The sequence below is a fragment of the Falco punctatus genome (genome assembly GCF_963210335.1).
Source record: "Falco punctatus genome assembly, chromosome: 18".
Classification (NCBI taxonomy): domain Eukaryota; kingdom Metazoa; phylum Chordata; class Aves; order Falconiformes; family Falconidae; genus Falco; species Falco punctatus.
Window position 1 is genome coordinate 288,860 of NC_137598.1, and position 26,092 is coordinate 314,951.

At 62.8% G+C, this 26,092-nt stretch overlaps 4 protein-coding genes across 12 annotated transcripts; 3 read left to right on the forward strand and 1 right to left on the reverse strand.

Moving 5' to 3' along the window:
- Positions 1-92: 92 nt before the first annotated feature.
- Positions 93-2,020, forward strand: FCER1G (Fc epsilon receptor Ig). Its single transcript, XM_080368259.1, has 5 exons — positions 93-293; positions 661-752; positions 937-978; positions 1,295-1,315; positions 1,671-2,020. Exons 1-5 carry the CDS (start codon positions 236-238, stop codon positions 1,725-1,727), a joined length of 270 nt encoding a protein of 89 aa, XP_080224385.1. The 5' UTR covers positions 93-235; the 3' UTR covers positions 1,728-2,020.
- Positions 2,021-2,173: 153 nt separating this feature from the next.
- Positions 2,174-7,182, reverse strand: LOC308054855 (Fc receptor-like protein 2). 4 transcript variants are annotated; one of them, XM_080368235.1, is made up of 11 exons: positions 6,785-7,179; positions 6,045-6,065; positions 5,710-5,950; positions 5,171-5,434; positions 4,788-5,072; positions 4,290-4,559; positions 3,873-4,181; positions 3,695-3,775; positions 3,273-3,294; positions 3,059-3,186; positions 2,174-2,966 (listed from the first exon to the last, which is right to left on the reverse strand). In XM_080368235.1, exons 1-11 carry the CDS (start codon positions 6,854-6,856, stop codon positions 2,830-2,832), a joined length of 1,830 nt encoding a protein of 609 aa, XP_080224361.1. In that variant the 5' UTR covers positions 6,857-7,179; the 3' UTR covers positions 2,174-2,829. The 4 variants fall into 4 exon arrangements, 3 of the variants coding, with proteins under 3 accessions (XP_080224361.1, XP_080224360.1, XP_080224362.1); XM_080368234.1 differs by having other exon boundaries at positions 4,290-5,072; positions 6,785-7,180; XM_080368236.1 differs by having other exon boundaries at positions 4,290-5,072; positions 5,710-5,958.
- A 170-nt stretch (positions 7,183-7,352) lies between these two features.
- Positions 7,353-10,010, forward strand: PEX19 (peroxisomal biogenesis factor 19). Of its 2 annotated transcripts, none has more exons than XM_080368253.1 (8): positions 7,353-7,509; positions 7,928-8,019; positions 8,123-8,288; positions 8,855-8,940; positions 9,023-9,184; positions 9,265-9,441; positions 9,534-9,578; positions 9,677-10,010. In XM_080368253.1, the coding sequence occupies exons 1-8, from the start codon at positions 7,455-7,457 to the stop codon at positions 9,737-9,739; spliced, it is 846 nt and encodes a 281-aa protein (XP_080224379.1). In that variant the 5' UTR covers positions 7,353-7,454; the 3' UTR covers positions 9,740-10,010. The 2 variants fall into 2 exon arrangements, with proteins under 2 accessions (XP_080224379.1, XP_080224380.1); XM_080368254.1 differs by having other exon boundaries at positions 8,144-8,288.
- Positions 10,011-10,271: 261 nt separating this feature from the next.
- DCAF8 (DDB1 and CUL4 associated factor 8) lies at positions 10,272-25,976 on the forward strand. 5 transcript variants are annotated; one of them, XM_080368237.1, is made up of 15 exons: positions 10,272-10,424; positions 11,235-11,296; positions 12,083-12,202; positions 16,336-16,406; positions 16,489-17,162; positions 17,862-18,002; positions 18,339-18,433; positions 20,084-20,194; positions 21,625-21,697; positions 22,454-22,511; positions 22,708-22,815; positions 23,292-23,422; positions 24,719-24,838; positions 24,938-25,054; positions 25,161-25,976. In XM_080368237.1, exons 4-15 carry the CDS (start codon positions 16,358-16,360, stop codon positions 25,272-25,274), a joined length of 1,791 nt encoding a protein of 596 aa, XP_080224363.1. In that variant the 5' UTR covers positions 10,272-10,424; positions 11,235-11,296; positions 12,083-12,202; positions 16,336-16,357; the 3' UTR covers positions 25,275-25,976. The 5 variants fall into 5 exon arrangements, with proteins under 5 accessions (XP_080224363.1, XP_080224364.1, XP_080224366.1 ...); XM_080368241.1 differs by having other exon boundaries at positions 10,358-10,428; XM_080368238.1 differs by lacking the exon at positions 12,083-12,202 and having other exon boundaries at positions 10,273-10,424.
- The last annotated feature ends 116 nt before the right edge of the window (positions 25,977-26,092 follow it).

Below are 26,092 nucleotides of genomic sequence, written 5' to 3' on the forward strand. Positions count from 1 at the left end.
TGGGGACGGCGGGGACAGCTCGCTGGGCCCTTGAGCAACATCCCCACCGCCCATTGTGGGAAGTGGGGACGGCTGCGCGGGCCAGTTCCCCAGTGCCACCGGGGCCAGAGGAGGGGGGAAGCCAGCAGAGGCTGTGCGAGCCGGCCGGGGAGGGGTGGCGGTGGCGCTTCTCTGCGGTTGCTGATTGCGGCACGACAGCCCCGACCGGCCGGACCTCGCGGGGCCTCGTGGAGGGATGGGCACCCGCCTGCTGCTCGCCACTGCCCTGCTGCTGCTGTGGACCCCGGCCACAGGTGGGGATGGGGGTCCTGCGGGGATAGGGAGCAGCTGGGTGGGTGCATGGCCATTGGGCTGGCTCTCTGAACCGCGTACTCGCCATTTGGTGTGAGTCAGGATCCATTGAAGGCCCCTCCCAGGGTCCTTGTGTTATGGAGGGGCACCCCAGGGAAGGTCCTGGTGGGCTCCAGTGCTCTCCAACACCATCCAAGGGGGTGTTGGTGCCACCTGGGATCCCCCGGGACCCTCTGCTGTTGGCAGCACGCAGAAAGTGGTGATGCTTGGAGGTGGCGGAGCTGAGCTCTCAGCAGCCAGGATGGGTGCGGGACCCATCCTGGGGCCATGCTGACCTGGGACACCCTCCCACCCTCCCATTGTCCCCAGAGGCCCTGATGGAGCCGGAGATCTGCTACGTCCTGGATGCCATCCTCTTCCTCTATGGCATTGTACTCACCGTCCTCTATTGCCGCCTGAAGGTGAGTGCCAGGATCCAGCCTCATCTCAGGGACCAGCTAAACCCCTGGCACACCCTGTTTTTTGGGGGGGGACCCCCAGGAGGCCACAGCTCCCAGGGCTTCCCCACCTACGCTGAGGCTTTTTCCTCTTATTTCTTTCTTTTGTTTATTTTTTATTTCGGGCAATCCCTTCGCCCCCCTGCAGTTCCTGGTTCACCGAGCATCGCAGCAGGGAGCCGGCAAGGAGGTAGCAAAGGGCAGCCAGGACTCTGGGTGGTTTGGGGCTGGGGTACCCTGGGAGGGACGGGCCCCCTCAGCCAGCACCCACCCTAGCTGATGCTGTAGCTGCGGAAGGGGAAAGCAAAGGGGAATTGGCTGGGGGGAGGGCTCTGGTGGTCTTGGGCTGGGAGGGGAAGAAATCCAGGAAACCTCATGGCTTCCCCCCACTTCGCCAGGGATTGGGGGGGGGGAGGGCAGAGCAGGACAGGGGTGCCTGTGTGTCCGTGTCCCTCATCCTGCCCCCCCTCAGCTCTTTCTCTTTCTCTTTCTCTTTCCTGGAGCAGAAGGAAGAAGCTGTCTATGCAGTAAGTCAGCCTGGGGGTGATGCATTCTGGGAGGGGGTCCTGTCCTGGGGGGGGCCCTACCTATGGCTGTGTCCCCTGGTGGGGTGCCTGTATCCCACTGGGTGTCCCGCCCCGTAGGGATGCCTCACCCTGGTGCTGTATCCCACGTGCGCTGTTACCTGGGGGAGGGTGCCCTGTCCCCCATTCCCCCCCTGGGAGCACCCACCTTGGGTGCAGCCCCCCACTCCATAACAGCCCAGGGCCCTTCCCTGGGGCAGATGTTGGGTGCGAAGCCCCCGTAGTGGGGTGATAGCCTGGAGGGGGGTGGCCGTTGTGAGGTGGGGGTGAGCACCCTGTAACCCCCTCTCCCATGCAGGGGCTCAGCGGTGAGAGCCAGGAGATGTATGAAACCCTCCAGATGAAGCATTCCTGACTGTGTCCTGCTGCCGTGCCACAGACGTTCCTCGTTGCCCTATGCCCCCCCAGCAGCTGGGGACGCCCCTATGCCCCCCCCCATTCCCTCCCCCAGGACTGTGATGGAGAACTGGAGCTTTTCCCCCCTGGAAATGGCTGGGTTTGGCCCCGAACTGCCTCCCGACCAGGCACTGGCACAGCCTGAGTACTGCTGCTGTGCTGGGACCTCCTGAGCCAGCGTGGGGCTGGAGCTGCCTGGGGCACATGGTGCTGTGTCCCCTCACCCAGTAAAGCAGCACCAGTGTAAACAGAGCAGGAGGGTTTGTTGTAATGGCATGGTGACGATGGCACCGGCTGCTGGTGGGGCTGGACACGGTGTGGGGACAGTGATGATGGCAGCTGCCAGCAGGGCTGGGTGCTCGACAGGGACAGTGGCACCGTGTCCTGCTGGGGACAGGGACCCCTTGGGGATGGTGGCACCATCTGATGGGGACAGAGCCATGGGGACAGGGGGACGGTGGGGCTGGAGATGGTAAAACCAGTGCCCAGCAGCAGCTGCTGTGTGTTTCTGGGCAGAGGAGATGCTTCTGTGGAAGAAAAACCCCACCATTTCCCCATTTAACTAAAAAAACCTGTATTTTGGGGGCAATACCATGGGAACGGCTCCTGTGCCCTGCTGTGGCCCTGCAAAGAATCCCCCAGCACCCTCGGTGGGGAGGGGACCAGTAGCAAGAACCCAGCACCTCTGAGCCTGGGGGGGGCCCTGGGGGCTCCTCAGGCTTTGGGGGTCCCGCTGCAGGGGGAGCAGGGGATTGCTGGCAGCACTGGGGAGTCTTGGCAGGAAGGGGGAGGACTGGGAGGGGGAACAGGGAGCCCCTGAGGGTGCTGGGAGGGGGAATGGGGAGCACTGGGGTCACTGTGTAGCCCCACACAGGATCCCCCCCCCAACTCGAGTTGGGCTCTGCTGATCCGGATCGGGCCCCGAGCTGAGTGGGCGCCCCATGGCAGCCGTGGGGTTTGTGTCCAGGGGGTTTCCCAGGGTATGTGGGGGGGGACACACCCGTGGGTGCCCACTGGTGGGGACACCAGCATGCACCAGTGCAGGGGCGGTGTCCCTGGTGTCACGGGATGTTCTCGTAGATGTCACTCGGGAGTTGTGGCTGTGCATGGGGACCCGGCAGCACCGCGTACGTGACAGGTGGCTCCCATGGGGGTGGGGGATGGGGGGAGCCCCAGGGGGGCCGAGATGCTGATGTGCCTGGAAGAGAATCGGTTCAGGGGCGCAGGCTGTGGGTGGTGGCACACGCGGGTGGCGTCCCCTGTCCCCTTACTCACTGTACTCACCCTCACCCTGCTTGGTGACCACAACATGGGTGTACAGCACCTCCTCGTCCTCCACCTCCTTGTTCTTCAGCACCCTGGGGTGGGCTGCGGGCTCTGGCAGGTGACCCTCAGGCTCCGGGGGGGCAGTGGGGTCCCTGCGGGGACAATGGGTTGTCTGGGGAGGGGGCTGTCCCAGCCCTGGGGGAAGGGGCTTTGCAGCTGGACCCCCTTGCCCACTCACCTGCCCTGGCTTCTCCTGGTGGCTGCAAGGCAAGAGAGGGGCATTAATGGCCCTGGGGCTTCCCAGGGTGACAGTGGTGAGGGACCCCCGGGATCCCAAGCCAAGGGCCCTGGGGCTCAGCCCTGCATGGCCAGGAAGGAGAGGCGACCCCCCCCCAGACCCCTAGACCGCTGGCACCCCAGGCTGGCAGTACCAGGGGCTCAGCCCTGCACACCCAGATGAGATGGGGGAGCATGGGCTGCCAGCAGGGAGCACCCCCAAACTACCCCCCAGCACCCCGGAGCTAAGAGCACTGGGGGGCTCAGCCCCAGCCAAGACGGGGGACACTGGGTGCAGCCCCATCCACCTCCTCCAGCTGGTGCGGGAGTCTTTCACCCCACCCAGGACCTCTGACCCCCAGCCCCCCAGCGCAGATGACCCACCTGCACGATGCCGGCGCCGGAGCTGCCAGCCCACGGCAGCGAGCAGGAGCAGGAGGGGCACGCTGAGCCCCGTGGCCATGGCTGGGGACGGAGCGGAGATGAGCCTGTGTCAGCCCTGACGCCGGGGGGTGGACCCCCACAGGGACCCGGGGACGGGGGGGATGAGTGCGACCCCCACCTGTGCCCTGATGCTGCCATCCCTGTCCCGGCAGCACCACAGAGAGGGTGAGCACCGGGCTGCGCGCCCAGAAGACGCGGTGGGTGCCCAGGCTGTTGGTGGCCAGGCACTGGTAGGTGCCGGCATGCTCAGGCCCCACGGCCCCCAGGGACAGAAGGGGCCCCCAGCCCAGCTCCTGCCTGTCCCGCAGCCAGGTGAAGTTCACGGGTGCGGTGCCTGCCCGCACCGAGCAGCTCAGGTTGAGGTTTTCACCCGCCAGCACCGACGGCTCCGTCCTTGCCATCGCAATGGCAGCACCGGCCACCGGCACTGCCAGGCAGAGGGACAGTGCCAGGGTCAGAGCAGCGGCTGCTCCCCGGCGTGGGACCAGCCGATGCTGCGGGTGGGGGGCACCCCAAGCCGGAGGGTCCTGCTCACCCAGGACGGTGACCTGCAGCGGCGGGCTGTCAGCTGTGGTGCTGCCATCGGTGACGGAGCAGTGGTAGCGGCCGCTATCCTGGCGCCCCGCGGCGTGGAGCTCGTAGCGGGGGCCCACGGCCAGCGGTGTGGCTGAGCCCTGCCGGTGCCAGGAGAAGGAGAGGGGCCCCGTCCCCACGGCCACCGAGCAGTTCAGCACCAGGCGGTTGCCCTCCACCACCTGCCCCCCGGGGGGCTGCGCCACCAGGGACACCCCTGAGACTGGGACCCCTGCGGGGAGGAGATGGGCAGGGACAGGGGACCGCAACCCGTGGAGAGGGGGGACCCCAGGGAGGGATGGGGGGGCCAGAAGAGCGAGTGGAGACCCAGGCAGGGGTGGGGGGACCCCAGGGAGGGACAGAAGGGTGTGGTGAGGGATGGAGGGACCTGGGAAGGGATGAGGGGGACCTGGGGGGGCTACCCAGGCCTGGTACACCCCCATCCCTCCTGCACACTCACTGTACACGGTGACAGTGACTGGGGCACTGTGTTTCCACACGCTGGCTGTCTCTGTCCACACTTCGCAGTAGTAGTTCCCTGAGTGAGACAGCCCCACCGCCAGCAGCTGGAGCTGGGGGGAGCCCTGGGGCCCCCCAACTACCACCCTGTCCTTGTAGAAGATGTACTGGAGGTGGGCAGGGGGCCGCAGGGGGCTGGAGTGGCTGGAGCAGTTCAGGGCCAGGGGGCTTCCCTCCGTGATCTCGGCCGGGCCCTCCAGGCGCAGCACTGGCACCGAGAAGAGCTCTGGGAAGGAGCCGGGGGGGCGACGGTGACCCCGAGCCTGCTAGGTAGGGGCAGGGAGGCTGCACCACACTGGGTGGGTGAGGGGAGTGGGTGCTCACCTTGCACTGTCACCATTACCGGTGCCGATTTCTGCCACCCTGCTAATAAGTACTGCACCACAGCCTGGCAGTGGTAGTGCCCGCTGTGGTGCAGCTGCAGGGGCTGCAGGTACAGCTCAGCCCCCAGGGTGGGACCCTTCAGCACATCCCGCTCATGGAAGAACTGCACCTGGCTGATGTGCTTGTCCTTCCAGCCCCGGCAGCGCAGCTGCAGCCTGTCCCCTTCCAGCAGCGTCTGCGCCGGCACCTGCAGTATCAGCCAGTCTGCAAGAGAAGGCTGTGGCAGCTGGGGCACAGGGATGCAGCCAGTGGGCTCCCATTGCATGGGGAGGCATTGGTGTGCAGGGGGATGCACCAGCATGCATGGGGATTGCACCCAGTGATGCGCAAGCGATGCAGCCAGCGTGCACACAGATGCACCTGGGTGCACAGGATGGGCTCCTGTCACATGAGGGGCAAGAGGCTGTGAAATGGAGCCCACCCAGAGCCCTGGGGACACCTGCAGGTGTCAAGATGAGAGCACCAATCCTGCCCCTCACCATTTGAGAAGCTGAGGGTGATGGGGGGGCTGAGCTCAGCACTGGGGCCGCGGCACTGGTAGCTGCCGCTGCCGGGGTAGTCTTTGGAGGCACGGATGCGGTCAGATCCTTCCTGCCACCACAGCCTATTGTTGATGTACCAGTAAGTGTGGCCAGGCATACTGGAGCCCCGGCAAGTCAGCATCACCATCTCAGTCTGGAACACCGGCGTCCAGGGAGGATCCAGCGTGAGCTGGCTGAGCTGGGTGCCTGCGGGGTGACAGGGGATGCCAGGCTGCCAGGCCACCCGGGGTGCCTGGGGACAGCAGGGTTGGGGACCGGCAGCGAGGACTCACCAGCGAGGCCAAGGGCTTGGGCTGGAAGGGAGAAGGGAAGAGGGGCTGGGTGGGGACTGCTGCCACGGGGACACCAGCACTCAGGGGACGGGGCTGTGGGGGCTGTCCCCAAGCTGTCCCTACAGGGTCACTGGCACCCATGGGAAAGGCCATGGGAATGGTCCCCCAGGGCACCCAGCAGAGCCCAGGGGACATGTCTGCATCAGAGCCACCCACGCATCACATCTGTGTGCCATGGCTACCCCGAGCTGGCACAGGTCACAGGGACATGTCTGCCCCCTCCACAGCCCCATCTCCATGGCCCCATCCCCATGGCCCCATTCCTATGGCACCTGTCCCCATCCCTACAGTGCTCAGCTCTATGTCCCCATCTCCACAGCCCCATCCCCATGTCCCCACCCCCACAGGCACCCCAGCCACATGGTGTCAGTCCCCACATCTTCACCCCTGTAACGCCTGTCCCCGCATTGCCATCCCCACCGCCCTGTTCCCACTGGCCACCCCAGCCCACAGTGCTGGGCGTGCTGGGCGTGCTGGGCGTGCAGCCCCGTGGGCTGGCTCTGCCGGCATTGGGGACCTTAGGGGACCCCGCAGCCACCCCGCGCTCCCTGCCACGGGCTGGCCAGTGCCACTGGATTCTGCCTCAACCCACTGCTTCCCGAAGCAGGGAGGGATCCAGGCGCCCATCCCCATGGCATCAGGTCCCCTGCCAGCCCCACGGCCCGTGCCCGGGCACTCACCCCAGAGGAGCACCACCACGCTCCTGGCCATGCCGTGGCTGCCGCGCTGCCGTGGCTGCCAGCCCTTTGCATAGCAGCTTTTTGGGGAAAGGGGAAGGAACGCTGCTTCCGTGTCCCCACGCCTTTGCCCCAGCCCCAGGGCACACGTGGCTGGTGGGGTGTAGCAGGGACCGGGGCCAGCCGGTTCCGCAGGGGCCTCTGACCCCGTTGCCCAAGGGGACCCCTGGGCACTGGGACCCACCAAGGACACAGGGAACAAGTGGCCCTGTGGGCGATCTGCACCCACGAAGGGCTGAGACCCCCCTGGCTGGAGCCCCCGACGGACTGGGACCCCCGAGGGGCTGAGACCCCCGAGGGGCCGGGACCCCCGAGGGGCTGGGACCCGCGAGGGGCTGGGACCTCAGGAATCAGCATCCCGTGGGCTGGGACTCCCAGAGGGCCGGGATCCCGAGGGCTGGGACCCGAGGGACCGGGACCCCAGGGCCGGGACCCCGTGGGCTGCCCCGGCTCCGCGGTATTGGGTGGTCGCGCCGCCCCGACTGAGGGGCCTCACGCCACGCCCCGGGCGCTGCGGCGCCGCCTGGCGGACGCAGTGGGGAACGGCGCCGCGCGGGGCGGGGCTCGCTGGCGGGAGGCGGGGCCTCCCGGCGGAGGCGGACCCGACGCCAAGATGGCGGCGGAGCCGGGCCCGGGCCCCGACCCGGAGCTGGAGGAGCTGCTCGACAGTAAGAGAGGGGGCCGGGGGTCTTTGGGGTGCAGTGGGGCAGGGGGTCTTTGAGGTGCAATTATTGGGGGGTGCAGTGGGGCAGGGGGTCTTTGGGGTGCACTTATTGGGGGGGTGCAGGGGGGCAGGGGGTCATTGGGGTGCAGTGGGGCAGGGGGTCTTTGGGGTGCACTTATTGGGGGGGTGCAGTGGGGCAGGGGGTCTTTGGGGTGCTTACTGGGGCACAGCAGTGTGAGGGTCTCAGGGCAGGCCCCCCAAGACGGGGCTGGCATTGGGGTCCGTGGGGCAGAGCAAGGCAGGGGGGGCCAGCCTGTGCCACAGGGTGGGGGTCACTGTGGGGTGCCAGGAGCTACTCCGGGGATGGGGGGTCCCTGGGCCAGCGGTGCCCGGCGGCCCCCCTCAGCCCAGCCCCTCCCCAGGTGCCTTGGACGACTTCGAGAAGGCCAGGCCTGCCGCCCCCCCCCCGCCGCCCCCCGCCGGGGCGCAGCCCTCGCTCAGCGCCGCCGCCAAGGTGCGCCGCTGCCAGGATGCGCCCGCCGCCCTCGCCCCAGCTCGCAGGGAGGGGGGACACACTGACACGCGGTGGGGGGGCCTGACCGTGCCCCTCTCCCCAGGCCTCCCTCTTCGCCTCGCAGGAGAGGTTCTTCCAGGAGCTGTTTGAGGGGGAGCTGGCCTCGCAGGCAGCGGCCGAGTTCGAGCAGGCCATGCAGGAGCTGGCCCGGGAGGAGCCACACCTGGTGGAGCAGTTCCAGAAGCTGTCGGAAGCGGCGGGCAGAGTGGGTGAGTGGGGCCGGCACGCGGGCGGCCCCGCCGGGCGCAACCCCTCAGCGCTGTTGCCAGTGGGTTTAAGAAGACGGCAAAGCAGCGGCCGCCCTCCCTGGCTGCTGGCTCGGTTGCGCCAGGGTTGGCGTGTTGCAGCCTGCTGAGACCTTGCTGTGCCAGCAGCGTGGCAGCACCCGAATCGGCCCCAGCAACCTCTTGCCGGCAGGCAGGGATCCGAGGTCACGGCAGAGCAAGCAGCGTGTGCCGGCCCAGGGTGGGATGGGGTTCTGGGGGCACTGGCGGTGGAGGGGTTCCCACCATGCTAGGTGGTTCGGTTCAGCTTGGGGCTGGCTGGCACCTCGCTGGTGGTGCAGTGCCAGGGCTCACCAAGCTCCGCCAGCCACTACCGTGGCGGAGCAGGATGGGGGGAAGATTTGGGGGGCTTTCAGGGGATACCTCGGTCCTGCAGGCTCTCAGGACCCCCATTTGGGAGCAGGGTCCCCAAGACAAGACCTTGTCGTGTGGGGTGCCACAGGGTGCTCGGTCTGCCCCCATCCCCAGCCAGCATCTCCTGGTCCCTGCAGGCAGTGATGCGACGTCACAGCAGGAGTTCACCTCCTGCTTGAAGGAGACGCTGAGCGGCCTAGCCAAGAACGCCACCGACCTGCAGGTACAGCCGCCCTCCCGCCAGCCAAGCGAGGTCCCCCCGGCGGTGACCCCATCCCAGGGGGGTGCTGACTATGTCCTTGCAGAGCTCCTCGGCCTCAGAGGAGGAGCTGGCGAAGGCGCTGGAGGGGCTGGGGCTGGAGGAAGGCGACGGCGAGGGCAGTGTCCTGCCTGTCATGCAGAGCATCATGCAGAGCCTGCTCTCCAAGGATGTGCTCTACCCCTCGCTCAAGGAAATCACCGAGAAGGTGGGGGGGGGGGTCTGGCTGTGCCAGGGCATGGGACACACGTGGCAGTCCCGGCGTGACCTGCCACCGTCCCCACACAGTACCCCGAGTGGCTGCGGCAGCACGGTGAGGCGCTGCCAGCTGAGCAGTACGAGCGGTACCGGGCGCAGCATGGCGTGATGGGCCGCATCTGCCGGCAGCTGGAGGGTGAGCAGCCAGGCGAGGGCGAGGAGGAGCGGCGGGCACGCTTCGAGACCCTCCTCGACCTCATGCAGCAGGTGAGTAGTGAGGGGACAGACACCCCTGACCTCCCCAATGCCAGTTGCACCCCCTCCAGTGCCACGCTTAACCCCCTGTGTCTCCCCCTCAGCTGCAGGACCTGGGACACCCGCCCAAGGAGCTGGCCGGGGAGTCGGTGAGTGTCACCGGGAGCCCCCTGGGGGGGCGGGGGCCCCACCCGGACCCCCCCCAGACCCCTGGGTCCCCCAGCTCACTCCCCCCTCCTCCCCACAGCCCCCTGGCTTCAACCTGGAGCTGCCGGGCGCGGCGGGCGGCGAGCAGTGCTGCCTCATGTAGCGCCAGCAATGGGACAGGGGTGCCCACGGCCCCCCAGCGCTGCACTGCCAGGGGCAGCCCCTGCCTCGTTACAGACTAATTGAGGCCCCCGACGAGGATGAGGATGAGGATGCCGAGCAGAGCTGGGGCCACAGCGCGGAGGAGCGGGGCTGGACGTGGCAGCTCTGCCATCCCGCACCGGGGGGTGGGCCAGGGGGTGGGGGACGCAGGGACCCCCGGCCTGGGGGCACGTATGTCCCCCCGATGTCTCCAATAAAGGTGTTGGCAACTACCGTGGCTCCCGCCTGGGGAAACTGAGGCAGGGGCGGCCGGCGGCACCCTGCTGAGGGGGGGGAACATGGGGGGACCCCGAGTAACGCAGTGGGGGAGGGGGCACAAGGAGACCCTGCAGTGACGGGGGGCACAAGGAGACCCTACAATGACACGGCGCAGGGGCCCAGGGCGACCCTACCGTGACGCGGGGGTCGGGGTCGCCGCTGCCATGGCGACGGCGGGGAGGGGGCGGCGCTGTCGCGCGGTGTCGCGCAGCGGCCGCTGCCGTAAAGCGGCGGCGCGGCGCCGTAAAGCGTCCCGCGGAGGCGGTGCACTAAGATGGCGGCGACTGGGCCCGGAGCCGGCGGCGGAGGAGCAGCCGGCGGCCGCGGGGCCCGCGCCTGAGCGACGGCCGGGAGCTGCCGGGAGTCGGGTCGGTGCGAGGCCTCCCCTCCCTCCCCCTCCCCGCCCTGACCGGCGGTTCTAGCTCCCCGACCCGGCGGCCCTCCCCTCCCCCAACAGCCGGGCGGCGGGGCCGGGGGCGGGGCCCACTCGGGGCCGGGCCGGGCCGGGCCGACTCCTCCGGGGGGGGCCCAGCCTGGGGCCTCCTGTCGCCCCCGCCCGTGTACCAGGCCTTTGGGAACGGCTGGGGGGGCCTTGATACCCCCGTGGGGTCATCGGGTACCGGAGGGTCCCTGCGCCTTTGGGGGGGCGCTGGGGGGGGGTCCCAGCTGTGCCCAGAGGGTCGCTGTGCCTTTGAGGAGGGTGTTCCTGCTGCTCCCAGCACTGTCCCTGCGGCCCCTGTGGGGACATTGTGCTTTAGGGAGGGGCTGGGGGTCACTTCTGCACCCGGGGCTGGTCTTTGTCACCTCCATGGTGTCATCGTGTCTTTGGGGGGGGACGCTGAGGGTACCCCTGCCATCCCCAGGGCCATCGCCTGCCATCCGCAAGGTGTTGCCCTGCTTTGGGGGGCTACTGAGGGTCCCTGCCTGTCCCCTTGTCTCCTTCCCTGTGGTGTCACGGTGCCTTGAGGAGGTACTGAGGGTCCCTGCCAGCCCTAGAGCCAGTCCCACTGCCTTACTCACAGGGGGAAGCTCGGCTGAGGGTCCCTTCTGCCCCTTCCAGGTCTAAACCTCCTTGTCCTTGGGCATTCCTCACGCTCTGCCTTCCAGGACAGTCCTGGGGAGGGGGGGATCCCTGCCAGACCCTGTGCTGCCGGGCTTTAACCTGTTGTTTCTGTCAGCTGCCAGTGAACTTCCAGCCCCGGCCTCAGCGCTCGCTGCCCACGTCACCACTGCTGCACAGGTGAGTGGCACACCCCAGGTCCGGTGACACTTGCCTCATGTCCGTCCATCCTGTGTGCTGCAGAGGTGGAGGTTAGGGCTTCATCTACCTTGGTCTCCGTTGTGACGCCAAATTATTTATGTTGGTGGAGTGGTCTTGGCCTGCTCCAGCTGCTCCCCGCTTTGCGCCTGTAGGATTTCTCCTGCTGGCTGGCTTTCCTCAGCCTCAGGACCGCTGCACTTCCCTGAGGAGCTGGGAGCCTTGTCCCCCCTGGTGTTGGATAGGGAAGGGGCGGTGCTGTGTATCGAGGCAGCCAGTGCTTGTTAGCCACAGTTAATTAGGCCCTGCCCGTCCTGGGAGCAGGTTCATTCCATCCCCCATGGCTGTGCTGTGGGATGGCTGGGAAAAGCAGCAGGGAGGTGGGTGCCACGTCCCCAGAAGAGCTATTGCTGTGCCCAGGATGCTCAGAGATGGGGACTGCAGACCTCCATGTAGTTGCAAATGGGAAGCTGCTTAATCAGCATCATCACTAGGACCTGCTGGGCTCCTGGGTAGGTTTGTAATTAACCAAGGCTCTCTCAGATGTGACATGCTGATGGGTGTCTGCCCACATCTCGGCAAACCAGCGGCGCCCGGCTGGCCTCTGCCCTGTGAGGGGCATTCATGGTGGAAACCCACTCGTCACAGGAGGTTTAACCAGAGGTTTAAAAATCCCCAACACCATCTCAGGGGGAAGGAGGGCTCCTCTGCAGCGTACAAACGAGGTTGCTGCTGTCCAGATCTGATGAGAAAACTTTCCTTAAATAGCAGAGGCTCAGCCAAGTGCAGCACAACAAGTGTGCGGGAGGGACCTGGTGTAAACACAGACACGAGGCCACGCCGTAGTGTCCTGCAAACTCTCAGTGTGCCAGGGCATTGGAAGCCAAGGTGAGGGGCTCTCAGTGGCTTGAAAACGCCCTATGCTTGCTTCTGGCCCATTGCTTCTCTGCTTTACGTAGCCTGAACATGGCCCAGTTGCCCAAGTGCCTGTGGAGCCTGGCTGTTCGGGTGTTTATGTAGCTGTGTAAATATTTTAATGACGGATTGTTCACGGACAATGCAGCTATGAGCGCTAAGATTCCAGCTGTAAAGTAGCTGGGCTCACGATGCCACAGCACATGGATGAGTCCTGTGGATGCTGTGGAGAGGCACTAAGTGCCAGGGTGGGTGGATGGCAGATCTTGGGCGGCAGCAAGGGGCTGGAGCTGGCTGCCACATGTAGCATGGCCTGTGCCCTGCCAGCTCGTGGTGGTACAGATTGGGTAGTAGCTTGGGATGGAAAGGACCATCCTCTGGAGTTGCTGACTGGTATTGTGCCAGTTTGGGGGCTTTGAGCCTGGTGAGACAGCAGGAAGGCACAGCAGTGTGAGCCTGGCATGCTGTGGCAGCACCCACAGCTCAATCCTGGTGGCTGTGGAGGCAGCTGAGAGGCTGTGGCACGTGGAGGGATATTTTTAGGGCCCTTGCGAGGGTGCTGGAGAGTTAGGCTTTGAGCATGTGAAGCTGGGAGTGCTGATCCTGTCCAGATGTTGACTTCAGGGAACTGCAAAACCCATGTTTGCTCCATGCAGTGCCCTGGAGCCGTGCTGGGTTCGCTGGCTCTGGCTGTGTGCCCTAAGGCATTGCTGCCTTGGCAGGGAGACCCAGCATGGCTCAGTGACAGGCTCAAATCTCTGTGCAAGGGCTTGGGGCTCTCTGAAAGGCTGACCACATCCCAGCTCCCTCTGGTCCGCACCGAGCGGTGTCTCACTGCTTCCCTCAGCCAGCGCTCCCTGTTTTGGGGAGGTGGAAGCGATACCTGTGGTGCCGTCCGTGTTTCCAGCCGCTGGTAACTCGAATGCGGGGATCTCCATGCCCGCTCGATGCTGGCTGGTCCCTGCTCGAGCCCTCAAAGGTGGACAGCGTGCTGTGCTGTGCCGTGCCATGGGGCTGCTGGTCGATGCACGCTTTATTCTCCCTGCCACATGAACAGCTTCCGTGCCTGCCTGCAGAGCTGGTGGGTGGCTGGGGAGGCTGATGCAGAGCTGGTGGAGCCAAGTGCCCAGCCTGGCTATGCATCGGTGCCAGGCAGCCAGCACAGCCTGGTGTCATGCTCCTGGGCATAGAAGATGGCTGGGGATCCCAGTGTCCCCCATGACGTCCGTGGCAGTAGCAGAGGCCACATCTGTCCCTGCCATGAGCTCTGCCGAGGCAGCTGCGGGCTTTTCTTTTTTCCTCAATTTGCCTAATTTTTAACAAGGTTACAGTCCTCCAGTGTGGGTGGATGAGGCATGAAGTCAGGATAATTATTTGGTAATGGATTCCTTTCCTCTGAAAGAGTGTTTCTTGTTCTTCACCTTCATGAAAAGGCTGCGGTGAAAGGGTGTTAATGACAATCTGAATAGGTAATTTGGCAGAGGAAAATAACTACAGAAGAACAAAGTCCAGACCCAATTCCTTTTGTACATGCAAAGGCTCTCCCAGCCCCTTGGATTAATAATGCCTTCGAAGGCATGATAACTGGTGACAATCAACCTGTTGAGGGACATGTTGATCTCCCAATGTCTTGAGTGGCGAGGAGTTAAGCTGTAGCGGAGCTCTGCGGTGTTTTGAGCCTGTTCCTTAGTTATCTGGCAGGACAGGTGCCATAGGAGGGACAGAGTTGCCTTGCTGCTTAGAGCAGTAAATTAAAACTAGTCCTGCCCGCAGTCCCCAGGGACAGACCCGAGCGGGCATGGGGCGCTCTCGGTGGCGTCGCAACTCAGTGGCTGAGCGAGCATGAGTCGCCCCTGCCGCGGTGGCGAGTAAGTAATCTGTAATCCCCTCGCAGGGCTGAGCCGTGGCGCTTTGTGGGAGATGAACACCCGCCCTCCTCCCTGCCGCTCCGCTGCCATGAAGCTTTCATGTGCTGAGGGATGGGCTCAGCACCGTGTCTGGCCACTGGCACAGAGGAGAGGTCTGGCACGTGGAGGGCTGAGGCTCTGGGGCAGCTCTCATCTCCCACTTTGCTTTTCAGCCCTTTCCTCCCCCTCTCCACACTATCAGTGGGTCTCACGTGATGCTCTGCTGGGGGATCACTAAAACTGAAGCTGTAGAAAACACTTTTATCTTTTTCTTCTGCGCTACTACTCTTGTTATTGAGCAAGTGGCTGCCGTTGGCTGAAGCTCGATGGTGTTTTCAGTTGCATAAACTTTGTTTCCTTATAAACGCTCCTACGCTGTAAGAGCTTTTCTCACGCTTCAGCCGGAGCCAGCCCGGCTGCCCAGGCCTTCCTCTGGCAGCCCTGCAGTGCCTTCAGGCGGTGGCGGCAGCCCCTGCTCCATCGCCCTGCAGCCGTACTTGTGGGTCGGCAGCTTCAGCGAGCCCCGCTTGCCTCCGAAATCACCCCTTTCTTAGAGGGGAGCCCTGCCCAGGCTCGGACTGGCAGTGACAGACCCAGCCTGCGCAGAGCCTTTCACCTTCTTCGGCTCTTTGGGGCTCTGCTGGTGTTAATTCCCCATCTAACGAGGATTAGTCTCCAGAGTGTTTGCCATAATCGGAGTTAATGATATGCTGGCTTCGGCTTTTCCTTGCATGTCGATGGGGAGCTTTTAGCAGACTTGCTGACACTGGTTAAGAGCAAACAGCTAAACCAAGTATGAAAAAGTCTGACTAAAAATAGAAGGAAAGTAGAGAACGAGCAAAGCACAAATAATTTTTTTTCCCCCTCCACCTTGGCAAAACCTCTGCTGCTCGTGACTTAGCGTGTTTTCTTCCCGTGTCTTGGTGTCACCCAGCAAGGCAGCTTTGTCGGCAGGTGGGCGATGGGTACCATGGTCCTGGGGGGGTTTGCAGCCCCCAGGCACAGAGGCAGCTCTGTTTTTGCAGCCACAGCCCTGTGGAAGCTGGGGCCGCTTTGGACATTATCCCTGGGTGCAGCGGGGCCGTCACTGCTCCTGCAGCCTGTGCCTCCTCTCCCTGCAGCAGATGGTTCTCCAAAGCAAGGTCTGGAAAATGCCCGGGAGCCAAAAACCTGCTGGCCTGTGGTTTTCCATGCACTTGTGAGGAATTGGTGAACCTCTTCTGGAGCAACTGGAAATGCTGGGAAGCTCCTGGCCTCATTGCGTGGCTTTGCTCTTGCCTGCTCCCCTGGAGCAGCAGGGTCGTTGGGGGTCCCAAAGGCCAAAGCTTGCTCTTGGGGGATGCCAGCTGGGCTGGCCAGTCCTCCAGGGCTGCTGTCCTGTCCGTGGTGTGAAGGAAAACAGCCCCTCTGCAAATCCGGCAGGATTTTGCATGTGGGAAGGTGTTGAAAAATCTGTTGCTGGGGTTAAAAAAACCTCTTGAGCAGTTTTTAGCTGGCTGTCTACAGGTGCCAAAAAGTTTCTCGATACTGTGACTTGCTGCCTCCCCAGCCACCTTTCCTTGTCTGCCTGTGATCCGAGCCCCGCTCCTGTCTCCCTGCCTGCCATGAGCCAGGGCCATGTGTTGTGCAGCTGCCTTGCCATAGCGATCGCTGGAGCCTGTGCCGCCTCCTCCCACTCGGCTTGGCTGGGATTGCGGAGCGGGAAGCACCTGTTTTAATGGCGAGAGGTGAAGCGGGGGCCGGGTGCAGGCGGTGGGGGCCGGCAGCCATCCCGCAGGCGGGAGGACGGACAGCGTGATGTGTTGCTGATCTGCTTCCCTGCTAAGTCAACAGCGTCTGAGCAAATTAGAGACTGGAGAGGAGTTCAGGCGATGGCAGCAAGTGGCCTCATTACCCAGCTGTGGGTGCCGTGGTGGAGACCGAGGGACGTTACCGTTCGCTCTGCCCTCAGCAATAGCTGATGAGCTTTTGTTGCCATGCATCGACTGTGGTCACTGAGCTGTAGCTCTGTGCGCGCCGCTTCCTCCGCTGATTGATTGCGCTTTCCCGTGGAGAGCAGTGCTCTCCAGACCAACCCGTGATGCCGTGGGGGTGTGTGTGGCTCCACCAACATGGGGACAGGCCAGCATGTCCCTGTCTCAGCAGACTGGCTGTGGCAGGGATGCTCCAGCTTCTGCTCTCTCCTTCTCTCACATGCAGGGTGAGCACTCTGGAAAACGTGATGTCAGACAAAGGAAGCAGCATGGATGGAAAGACAGACATAGTGAATGGTAAGGGTACTGGTGGGGACCAGTCTCCCTGCGCCTGGGGTCTCCTGCTGGAGAGGCTCATGGCGTTGTCTGCGCTACGCAGGCAGCTTGTCCAGCAGCCCAGAGGAGATGTCAGCTGAGGAGGGCCGAGAAACCTCCTCTGGCATCGAGGTGGAGGCATCTGACCTCAGCCTGAGCCTCACGGGAGATGATGTGGGGCCCAACCGCACCAGCACGGAGAGTCGGGACACTGACACAGAGAGCTCGGGAGAAGAGAAGGACTCGGACAGCATGGACGACACGGGCCACTACTCCATAAATGAGGAGAACCGTGCCCTCGACCGGTCACACTCAGAGGAGGAAGAGGAGGATGATGAAGAGGAGGAGCAGCGGTCCCACCGCCGTGCCCAGCGCAAGCGTGCCAACCACGACCAAGACTCCTCTGATGACGAGCAGGCCCTGGAGGACTGGGTGTCCTCGGAGACTACGGCGCTGCCCCAGCCCCGCTGGCAGGCGGTCCATGCCCTCCGGGAAAGGGAGCTGGGCTCCAGTGCCCGCTTTGTCTATGACGCCTGCGGGGCCAGGGTCTTTGTGCAACGCTTCCGCCTCCAGCATGGCCTGGAGGGCCACACGGGCTGCGTCAACACCCTGCACTTTAACCAGCGCGGCACGTGGCTGGCCAGCGGCAGCGATGACCTCAAAGTGGTGGTGTGGGACTGGGTCAGGAGGCAGCCAGTGCTGGAGTTCGAGAGCGGCCACAAAAGCAATGTCTTCCAGGTGAGGAGGGTGTGGGGAGATCCTGGCAGGTGACTCTTGTCATGCTCTGGTCTTTCTGGGCTGGGGGTGATAGAAGATCCTCTGTGGTGGGCAGGTACCTGCTGCAGAAGCACGTAATTTCAGCCAGAAGATGCTGTGCGGGGCAGGAGAAAAGTGTTGTGAAAGCTAAGCGCTGTGGTTGGAGTCCAGCCACTGTGTGGTGGTAGCTAACTGCTGGAACCCACTGGCGCACCCTCAGATCTTGTGGAGCCCTGGCTGGGGACTGCACGGTGAGATGCCCCCGTGCCCTGCAGAGCTTCTCCTTGCTGCTCCTCCGAGCCCGCTGAACATGGGCTCAGCAGAGGCTGTGCCGTGGCAGGCAGCCCAGCACATGAGCAACGGCTCCGCCACAGCCAGAGGGGCCTGGAGGGCTGGTCTGTTTGCCAGCATGGCACAGCCTGCACTTGGAGGGATGCTGGCACCACCAGCACCTCCACTGGGTCCCAGCTCTCTGTGCTTACCAAAAGGGCCCGGATGGTTGCTGGGAGAGCTTGGCCCATTGAGCTGGGGCTTCGCAGTCGCTGCCTGCAGATCTGAGCATGTGGGGCTCGTTGGGGGTCTGACAGGGGTGCTGCCTTGACTTCTCTCCCGTTCCCATCCATGTGTACGCAAGCCCCTGCCCTGGCACTGAAGGTTGCCCCTCTGCTTGCTCTCTTCCAGGCCAAGTTCCTCCCCAACAGTGGCGACTCCACTCTGGCTATGTGTGCTCGGGATGGCCAGGTCCGGGTGGCCGAGCTCTCCGCCACTCAGTGCTGCAAAAACACCAAGCGTGTGGCACAGCACAAAGGAGCGTCGCACAAGGTGAGCCCAGACCAGCCTGCGGAGGGGGTGGGCAGCAGCTGGGGACCCCTGAAATGCCCAAGAGCTGTCCTGGCTCACCGGCTGCCAGAAATAGTGAAGGCAGAGCCACTGCTGTGGAGGGACTGATTCTTATATGCTTTAAAATCGCTGTGACCTCTAAGAGTGATGAGGAGGGTCTCTGCCTTGCAAAGCAGTGATGTGAGCACACGGCTGCAGGGTGTAGAGGGCTTGGTGCTGCATCAGCTCCTGTCAACAGCCAACGGTTTACTGGGAGAAAGGGGTCTTGCCACTTTGTTGGGTGAAAAGGGAACCAATGCCTGAGTATTTATCTTCCAGCTGGCCCTAGAACCGGATTCTCCGTGCACTTTCCTATCAGCAGGTGAAGATGCTGTAGTCTTCACCATTGATCTGAGACAAGACCGGCCTGCCTCGTGAGTATTTCTCTATCTGCTCCTGTTGCCAGAACCAGGGAAGCTCTGGAGGGAGACCCAGGGTCTCGAGGGGGCTCCCCTGCAAGCACACGGTGCTCGGCTGTGTAGGGCTGAGGCTCCTGCTTGTGCTGCTGCATTTTTATGATAGCACATGCCTGTTCAGTTGGCATAAAGTGGGAAAAGCAGATGGTTTTTGGCTTTCAAGCAGTGTTGTCTTCCCTGAGGTGCAGGGTGGGACCAGAGAGCTTTTTGGTGGCTGGTCCCGGGATGGCTGTTTTGCATGAGGGCACGGATATGAACCCTGCTAATTAGACAAGTGCATTTGAACCCTTGTCCCCTCGCCCCACATGGGGCCCTGTTCTAATAGGAAACGGAAATAATACCTGTGCGGCGGGTGTGCCAGCCTGTCCGGCACCTGCTTACCCATCCCGGGGGCAGTGCCGAGGGTCCTGCGCTCCTTCTGCGCAGTGAAGTGGCTGATTAGTCACGGCACTGAAATCTCTCCACGCTGGCAGCAGCTCGGAGCTCGCCGTTGGCCCGACTCACTCATTGCATGAGTGCTATTGCAGTTAATTGAAAAACAATAATTAGCAAGCAGCCGGGTGGTGCGTGCCGGATCTTAACCCGTATCGCTGAGAGATCTGTCGTTTCTGACAAGCTTCCAAAATAAATCCATGGCAGGTGTTCAAACAGACGCCTGGTTTTGGTATCGTGGTACTTTTCCAATATAGCGGCATATTATTTTGAAGATGATCCTGCTTAAGACTGAGGGCTTTGGCACTCGTCGCCCAGTGGTTTGATTTTATTTGTACGTGCGAGTGCTTTTGTCTACAGCCTTAAACCCATCTGTTTCATAACCAGGACAAAAACTGTTGGGCTGTTTCAAAACAGCCGCATTTAATCCTCATCCCCGCTTCCCCCGCTGTTTGCTGGGTCCGTTTGGAGAGGAGTCTGTTGGTCAGTGGGCTGGCGTGGGTCTGTCCCCCCTCTTTCTTCGTGAGGATCCACGCTGCTGTTTCGGTTTGATGCTCGCAGGGAATTGTCACCCTGTGAGTGTGAAACCGCTCTGGAGGCAGGGTTCGCAGGCAGACTGTAGGCAGCTCCCATCTTTCATTAAGCCGAACGGTATAATTAGAAGAAAGACAAGCTTTTGAGCTGGCTGTTCCTTCGTGAGGATGCTGCCTCAGTTTGTATTCGCGTCTGCAAAGCCGAATATTGAGCTCCTGGGGGAGGGGGGATGGTGTGTGTGTCAGATTTCGTTAAATCTGGGCCTTATTACATGGGGAAGAATAACGGCAAAGCATTTCTGCTCTGGAGTTAATCTGATTCTGCCTTTGCCGCTGCCTGTCCGGCACCTTCGGGCTCGGGTTCAGGCCCTGAAACCCTTCAGACGTTTTGGAGGAAAATGCCAGGGAATGATTTCACTCTGCCGTTTGAGTCGCAGACGGAACATGTGCTCGCTTCGGCTGGGAGGCTGAAATGGTTGGGTGGTGGGTTTTTTTGTTGTTAGTGTGTTGTGGTTGGTTGTTTTTTTTTTTTCTGGGAGTGAGTAAGAGACTCGCGCAGCTCCTGCTTTTCCCATCTGGACCCTGTTTTGAATTGGAGGTGGATTTTTTTATTTTTTTTATTATTATTCCTCATCTCTTAAAGGAAACTGGTTGTGACAAAGGAAAAGGAGAAGAAAGTGGGTCTGTATACCATCTATGTGAACCCAGCCAACACCTACCAGTTTGCTGTGGGAGGCAGAGATCAATTTGTCCGGTGAGTCTGTGCTGGGGGCCCAGGTTGAGCCCCCAGAGTGGAACTGAACATCCCTGTGGGGGTTCAGTTGCTCCCCCCATGAGCTTTGAAATCTGATTTTCCCTGTAGAAATGCATGTGGCTTCAATCATTAATGTCTCCAAAGCCTGTTCTCCCATAACGGCAGGAACGCAAGGGGGATTAATAGAGGAGGATTTGGGTCCTTTGAGGTTTATCCCTGGGATCCACTGTCCAGCCTGCCCCAAAGCTGGGAGATCCTTCTCTCAGGAATTAGCAGTGCTCTTAACAAGCTTCTGATAAACCTCCTCTCAGCTCCCCACCGGCGGGCAGTCCCCAGTGGGCACTGGAGACGAGATTAAGACTCAGGATGGTCTTGGTTTTGGCAGGACTGAGCTCTTTAAGTGACAAATGCAAGCCACCCTGGCCTTCAAAATGTTCAGGGCAGCCCCTGGCATGGGACCGGACTGTGTCCGTGTGTCTGGCCTCTCGGCTTCCTGCATCAGTGCAGAGCTGCGCCGTAGCCGGTGGATTTTAAGGTGCAAATCGTGTGGCATCTCTTTTGGGCAGAGGCAAACTGTGCATGCACCAGGCCTGCCCACTTTCCAGCTCCCTGAGAGTGAGCAGAGCCACGGCATTGCTTGGCTCCCTGGGGATGCGTGGGGGCCGCTCCCTGGGGAGCGGGAGGGATGCTGCAGCTCCACTGCGGGATCACTTGTGCGGCATTGGCGCCCCAGAGAGCCAACCATGCAGGTGTCTGGCGGGCGTGCAGGCAGCAGCTCCTGGGGTGCCAGGCATGGAAACACTTAACACATGGGCTCGCAGACTGCTCAGACAGCAGCGCCAGTGTCTCGCTAGTTTGGTAGCTTTCAGAAGAGCCCAGGATCGTTGCTTGAAACAGCCTCCCCCCCTTCCCACACGCTGCTGCTCGCTCTGTCCTCTGCCCCTATCCAAGTGCCTCCTCTCTCCTTGGCTTCCCTAGCACTGGGCAGCTCCTGGTGGGCTCCCGCATCGGGGAGGCTGGGGACCCTGAGGAGCCCAAGCCAGCCAAGGGACAGGCATGGTGGCAGTCGTGCCCTCCTCGCAGAGCAGTCTGCAGGCTGACAGAGCCCCGAATGCAGGTCGCAGGCTTTGCCATTGTCACGCGCCACTGAGCAACGCCTCCAACATGATAAGAGGTGACATTAAGCTGCTTTGGCCGAGACTTCTGCCAGTCCGGGCTGCTCACAGCTCCGCAGATCCCTTGGCGAGGAACAGAGCCTTCGGCCCGCGTCAGGGCGGGTCACTGTTTCGGAGCGTAGTTGGGGAGAGCTGCCGCTCCGCCGCTCTCCTACCCTGACCTGCAGAGGCGGGCAGCGCTGGCCCTCCACGCCTGTCGGCTCAGCATCCCTCATGTCTCGAGCGAGTGCCAAATGCCTGCCATCCTTCCCCCAGGATTTACGACCAGCGGAAAATAGATGAGAATGAGAACAACGGTGTACTAAAGAAGTTCTGTCCTCACCACTTGGTAAGCGGCTCAATTTTGTGGCGTACCAGTGTGATGGGCAGCACTGGGGGTCCCTTCCCTGTGAGGACGTGGTGTGGGAGAGGTGGTGGGTGGGCAGACCGGCAGAGGACATCCCATGGTGGCCATCTGCTCTTGGCCACCTGCGTGGGTGACAGCTCTGCCGCAGCGCTGCGACTTGCATGCCCTGCATGCCGGCACTGAGCAAAGCTGAGCCTGGTGCGGGCAGGGTGGGTAAACTGAGGGAGGGGGGAACTGTGCCTGCTGCTGGGTGAGTGACAGGCAGCCGGGTCTCCTGCTGGCAGCGGCGCTGCCTGTGCCAGCCTCGCCAGTGGGACCGGTCTTCGCCCCGGGCTGGTGCCAGCGGTGCTTGTTTCATTGTGGAGTGAGAGAGCCTGGGATGGGGCCTGGGCAGGCCTCTCCACCCGGATCCGCAGAGCGCTCCCCTGGGAGCCCCAAGTAGGAGCAGCCGAGAAGCGCTCGCTGGCCAAGCCTCTCGCAGGCTTCCTGCCTGGAAAACAGCTCCAGAGGGTGAACACACTGCCTGGGCTTTGGTTTTTTTTGTCTTGACCCAAGTCCTCCACTGTCCGTAAAGTCCCATCTTGGCGTAGGGAGAGGCAGCGATATTACGCTCTGACTTTACAGCCCTCGCAGAACAGTCACTTGGCGCCGAGCTCTCCGGGCGGGCGCGTGGCTGGCGTAGGTGTGCTGGCACGCTGTGGGAGGAGGTGGGAGCAGAGCTGTCTGTGCTTCCCCTAGGTGAACAGTGAGTCCAAAGCCAACATCACTTGTCTCGTCTACAGCCATGACGGCTCGGGTGAGTGACCATCCTGCGGGCTGGGGGCCGCACAGGCACTGCGGCATCCCGCGCCTGCCGGGAACCCGCAGAGGTGATGGGCAAGTCACGGGTGTCCGGGACTGCAGCACGGCGGGACGGAGTGCCCGGGGGGGCTTGCAGCACAATTGCCGCTGTGTACCCCCTGCTAATGCCCGTCTCTTCCATCCTACCCCAGAGCTGTTGGCCAGCTACAACGATGAGGATATCTATCTCTTCAACTCCTCTCACAGTGACGGAGCGGAGTACGTCAAGAGATACAAGGGACATCGCAATAATGCCACTGGTAAGGGCCAGCTGGGATGGGTGCTGGAGCAGATCACCCCACAGCAGGGGGTTCGGAGGCTCTCCCCAAGTCTCTGTCGAGCTCCTGCTGCCACCATGTCCCCTTTGCCAGCAGCGAGGAGGGCTGAGCTCGCTGCCTGCACCCTGGGGGGCCGTGGAGCGTGGCTTCCCCTCATTGCACCTGCGACCAGGCTTCAGGGCCGTCAGGAGGTGGGGGGCCGTCCCCAGAGCAACCCGGAAGAATAACTGCCTGCTTTTAGCTTGTTTCTGCTGCTCCCGGTTCTTCATCTTCCTCTCAAAGACCCTTAACACAAACTCTTGGGCTTGCAAAGAATGAGCTATTATGTGTCTGGGGACGGAAGAGATCCACACCGGTAACCCTGGAAACTCGCTGGCTGCCAGGCAGGAAGTGAATTCATGGCAGGGAGCGCTGCCCGGCTCCTGACAGCCTCGGGCTGCTTGTTTCTCTCCTTTCAGTGAAAGGCGTCAATTTTTATGGCCCGAAAAGCGAGTTTGTGGTGAGCGGCAGCGATTGCGGCCACATCTTCCTGTGGGAGAAATCGTCCTGCCAGATCGTGCAGTTCATGGAGGGTGACAAGGGAGGAGTGGTGAGTCCCTGTGGCCGTGCTGCCCCGCTCCTCTGCCCCGTGGGCCGGCAGGATCTGTCCCCACCAGCTCAAGCCAATCCCACGTGCCTGCACAAATTTGCCACCATTTTTGTGCATTTTTTACTATGAGCCAAGCAGGGTCCCTGCGGGCACCCCATGACCCACGTGTGGCGTTCCCTGTGCTGCTCCTGCCCGGGGGGTGGCAGCGGGGGTACCGGGCTGAGGCAAGGCGGCCAGGGCCACGCACCTCAGCGGTCTCCTGGCGTGCAGATTCCCACGGGGGTTTCACCTGGCTGCCCACAGGGTGCTTGTCACCGAAGGAGGGCTGGGGACATGGGAGTTGCTGCTGACCGGGATGGGGCAGCCCCCTACCCTTCCCCCTGTCGGCATGGGTCGGTGGGGAGAGCTGTGTGTTCCCGGGCCGGTTCCAGGCCCCGTTCCCTGTGGGCGTGCAGCTGCGTCCTCACCCAGCGCGTTCAGGAAAGGGACGCGGCTGCCGTGGGGCCAGCCCTGCGCTGGATTTCCCAGGCTCCAGCCGACAGCGGTCAGGTCCCGAGCGGCTGCCGGCGCTGGCAGGGGATGCGTGCCTGGTTTTGGCTCAGAGCCGGCAGACGCTCGGTCTCACGTGCCGCCCCGGCAAGTGGGTACCTGTCCCCCGTGGGTGCAGGGCTGGGAGGGATGGGACATGCCAGTGGCTCCTGGGTCAGGGACAGGTTTCGGGTCGGTGTCGAGGGGATGGCAGGTGCCTCGCTGGCGTGGGGATGGGTGGCAGAGTCGTGCCCACTGCTCCCTCCCGCTGCCGGCCGAGCCGGTCCCCGCTGTGCCACTCCTCCACTGGCCCCACAGTCGCCTTTTGTCCGGGTGGCCATGGCCCTGTGCCAGCTCCTGGCGGCTGCTGGCACCGCCACCCCCAGTCAGCAGAGCCGTTGTGGGGCCAGATCCAGCCCCAGGACCTCCCTGAAAGCTGAAGCCAGGCTTCGGTGCCCTGGGGTGGATGTGGCCCCTTCCCACTTGGGTTTGCTGCTAGGGCTGGGGTTCCCCACTTGCGTTGCTCGCATTGCCTCTTGGGGACACCCTGCGTTTTGGGGTTTGCTTGTGGGAGGTGGCATGTCCCCCTTTCCCAGAGCATGGTGATGCTGGAGAGGAGGCAGCCCCTCTCCCTGCTGGAGTGTCCCACAGGGAGACCCTGACCTGAGGCCAGGGTGATGGGCTGGAGGGTCACCAGAAGGCTTGTGGGTGCCAGGGTTGGTCCCAGTGCCCTGTTCAGGGTGACACCCCCCACCTTGTTACCCCCAGGTGAACTGCCTGGAGCCCCATCCCCACCTCCCCGTCTTGGCCACCAGTGGCCTCGACCACGATGTCAAGATTTGGGCACCCACAGCGGAGAATCCCACCGAGCTGGCTGGCCTCAAGGAGGTGAGATCCAGAGAGCGAGGTGGGGGGCAGTTAGGGGGCTGCAAGCCTCGGCCCCCTGGCCCCCCAGCCACCTGACCCCCCTGCATCCACTGGCCCCAGGTGATCAAGAAGAACAAACTGGAGCGGGACGAGGACAGCCTCCACCACACCGACATGTTCGACAGCCACATGCTCTGGTTCCTCATGCACCACCTGCGACAGAGACGCCATCACCGGGTAGGTGCTGGGGTCCCCTCCACATGGGTGATACGTCCCCCCACTTTTCCTGCTGCTTCCCCAGCCCCTTCACCGCATTTCTCTGCCTCCCCCACCTCCCCGGCAGCGCCGAAGAGAGCCAGGAGCGCCGGACGGTGACTCAGACGAGTCTCCCAGCTCCTCTGACACCTCGGACGATGAGGAAGAAGGGCCGGACCGGGTGCAGTGCATGCCGTCGTGAGCCCCCCTCGCTGGGGTAGGGGGGCTCTGGGCACGCATCATCCCTACTAACACTTTGAGCTTTGTATTGACTTGTTAAGGACCCCTCCCTCCCCACTTCCCTCCCTCCCCATCCTTGCAGCCCCCCCCAGACCACTGGAGGTGGCACAGCCATGGCCCAGGGGTCCCTCCCCTCCCCAGGACACATGCGGAGATGGGGCTGCTGGGGGAATTTTGTACTAACGTGACCCCCTGGTCCCCTCTCCTGCTCTTCTAGGGAGGGACCTGGCCCCCCCCCCTCCTCCCCTGTGCCAGCCCTCGTGCTCTTCAGGGCTCCCCCTTCCCCGGGGGCTCCGGCCCCCCCGGGGGGCATGTGTCCCCCACTCCCCCCCCCCCCCCCGGGGGTGTTTGCAGAGAGATGCTTGTCTAGTTTGTACATATCAGTGATTTGCACTTGGTTTGGCCCTTCTCCGCCCCCGCCTCCCCCGGCCCTCCCGGGGCAGCGGCCGGAGCCCCCAGGAGCCGGGAAGGTCCTTTAATTTTCTGTTACTTTTAAGGAGATCTCTTCTGGGGGGGAGCAGCGGTGAGGGCTCCCCCATCACTGTTAGAGGCCTAATTTTGTATGTATTAAAACCAAATCGAACTTGGATGTTATCAAGTTAAAATTATTGTAAAAGTTTGAATATATATTATATATAAATGCAATAAAAACCAACAGACAGAGGCGGAGGGCTGCGTGTCCCCTTCCCCATGTCCCCAGCTCCAGGGCCAGTGTCCCCCCAAGCCCTGCCCCCCTGCCCCCCTTCTGGAGGGGTGTATTTTCTCCCTTTCTGCCACGTT

Coding starts and splice junctions, on each gene's coding strand:
- FCER1G (XM_080368259.1), top strand. CDS start 236: ATGGGCACCCGCCTGCTGCTCGCCACTGCCCTGCTGCTGCTGTGGACC. Junction 294..660: donor GCTGTGGACCCCGGCCACAG/GTGGGGATGGGG, acceptor CATTGTCCCCAG/AGGCCCTGATGGAGCCGGAG. Junction 1,316..1,670: donor AGGAAGAAGCTGTCTATGCA/GTAAGTCAGCCT, acceptor TCTCCCATGCAG/GGGCTCAGCGGTGAGAGCCA.
- LOC308054855 (XM_080368234.1), bottom strand. CDS start 6,856: ATGCAAAGGGCTGGCAGCCACGGCAGCGCGGCAGCCACGGCATGGCCA. Junction 5,951..6,044: donor CCAAGCCCTTGGCCTCGCTG/GTGAGTCCTCGC, acceptor GCAGGCACCCAG/CTCAGCCAGCTCACGCTGGA. Junction 3,187..3,272: donor ACCAGGAGAAGCCAGGGCAG/GTGAGTGGGCAA, acceptor TTGTCCCCGCAG/GGACCCCACTGCCCCCCCGG.
- PEX19 (XM_080368253.1), top strand. CDS start 7,455: ATGGCGGCGGAGCCGGGCCCGGGCCCCGACCCGGAGCTGGAGGAGCTG. Junction 7,510..7,927: donor GCTGGAGGAGCTGCTCGACA/GTAAGAGAGGGG, acceptor GCCCCTCCCCAG/GTGCCTTGGACGACTTCGAG. Junction 9,442..9,533: donor TCCTCGACCTCATGCAGCAG/GTGAGTAGTGAG, acceptor TCTCCCCCTCAG/CTGCAGGACCTGGGACACCC.
- DCAF8 (XM_080368237.1), top strand. CDS start 16,358: ATGTCAGACAAAGGAAGCAGCATGGATGGAAAGACAGACATAGTGAAT. Junction 16,407..16,488: donor AAAGACAGACATAGTGAATG/GTAAGGGTACTG, acceptor TGCGCTACGCAG/GCAGCTTGTCCAGCAGCCCA. Junction 18,434..20,083: donor AGACAAGACCGGCCTGCCTC/GTGAGTATTTCT, acceptor CATCTCTTAAAG/GAAACTGGTTGTGACAAAGG.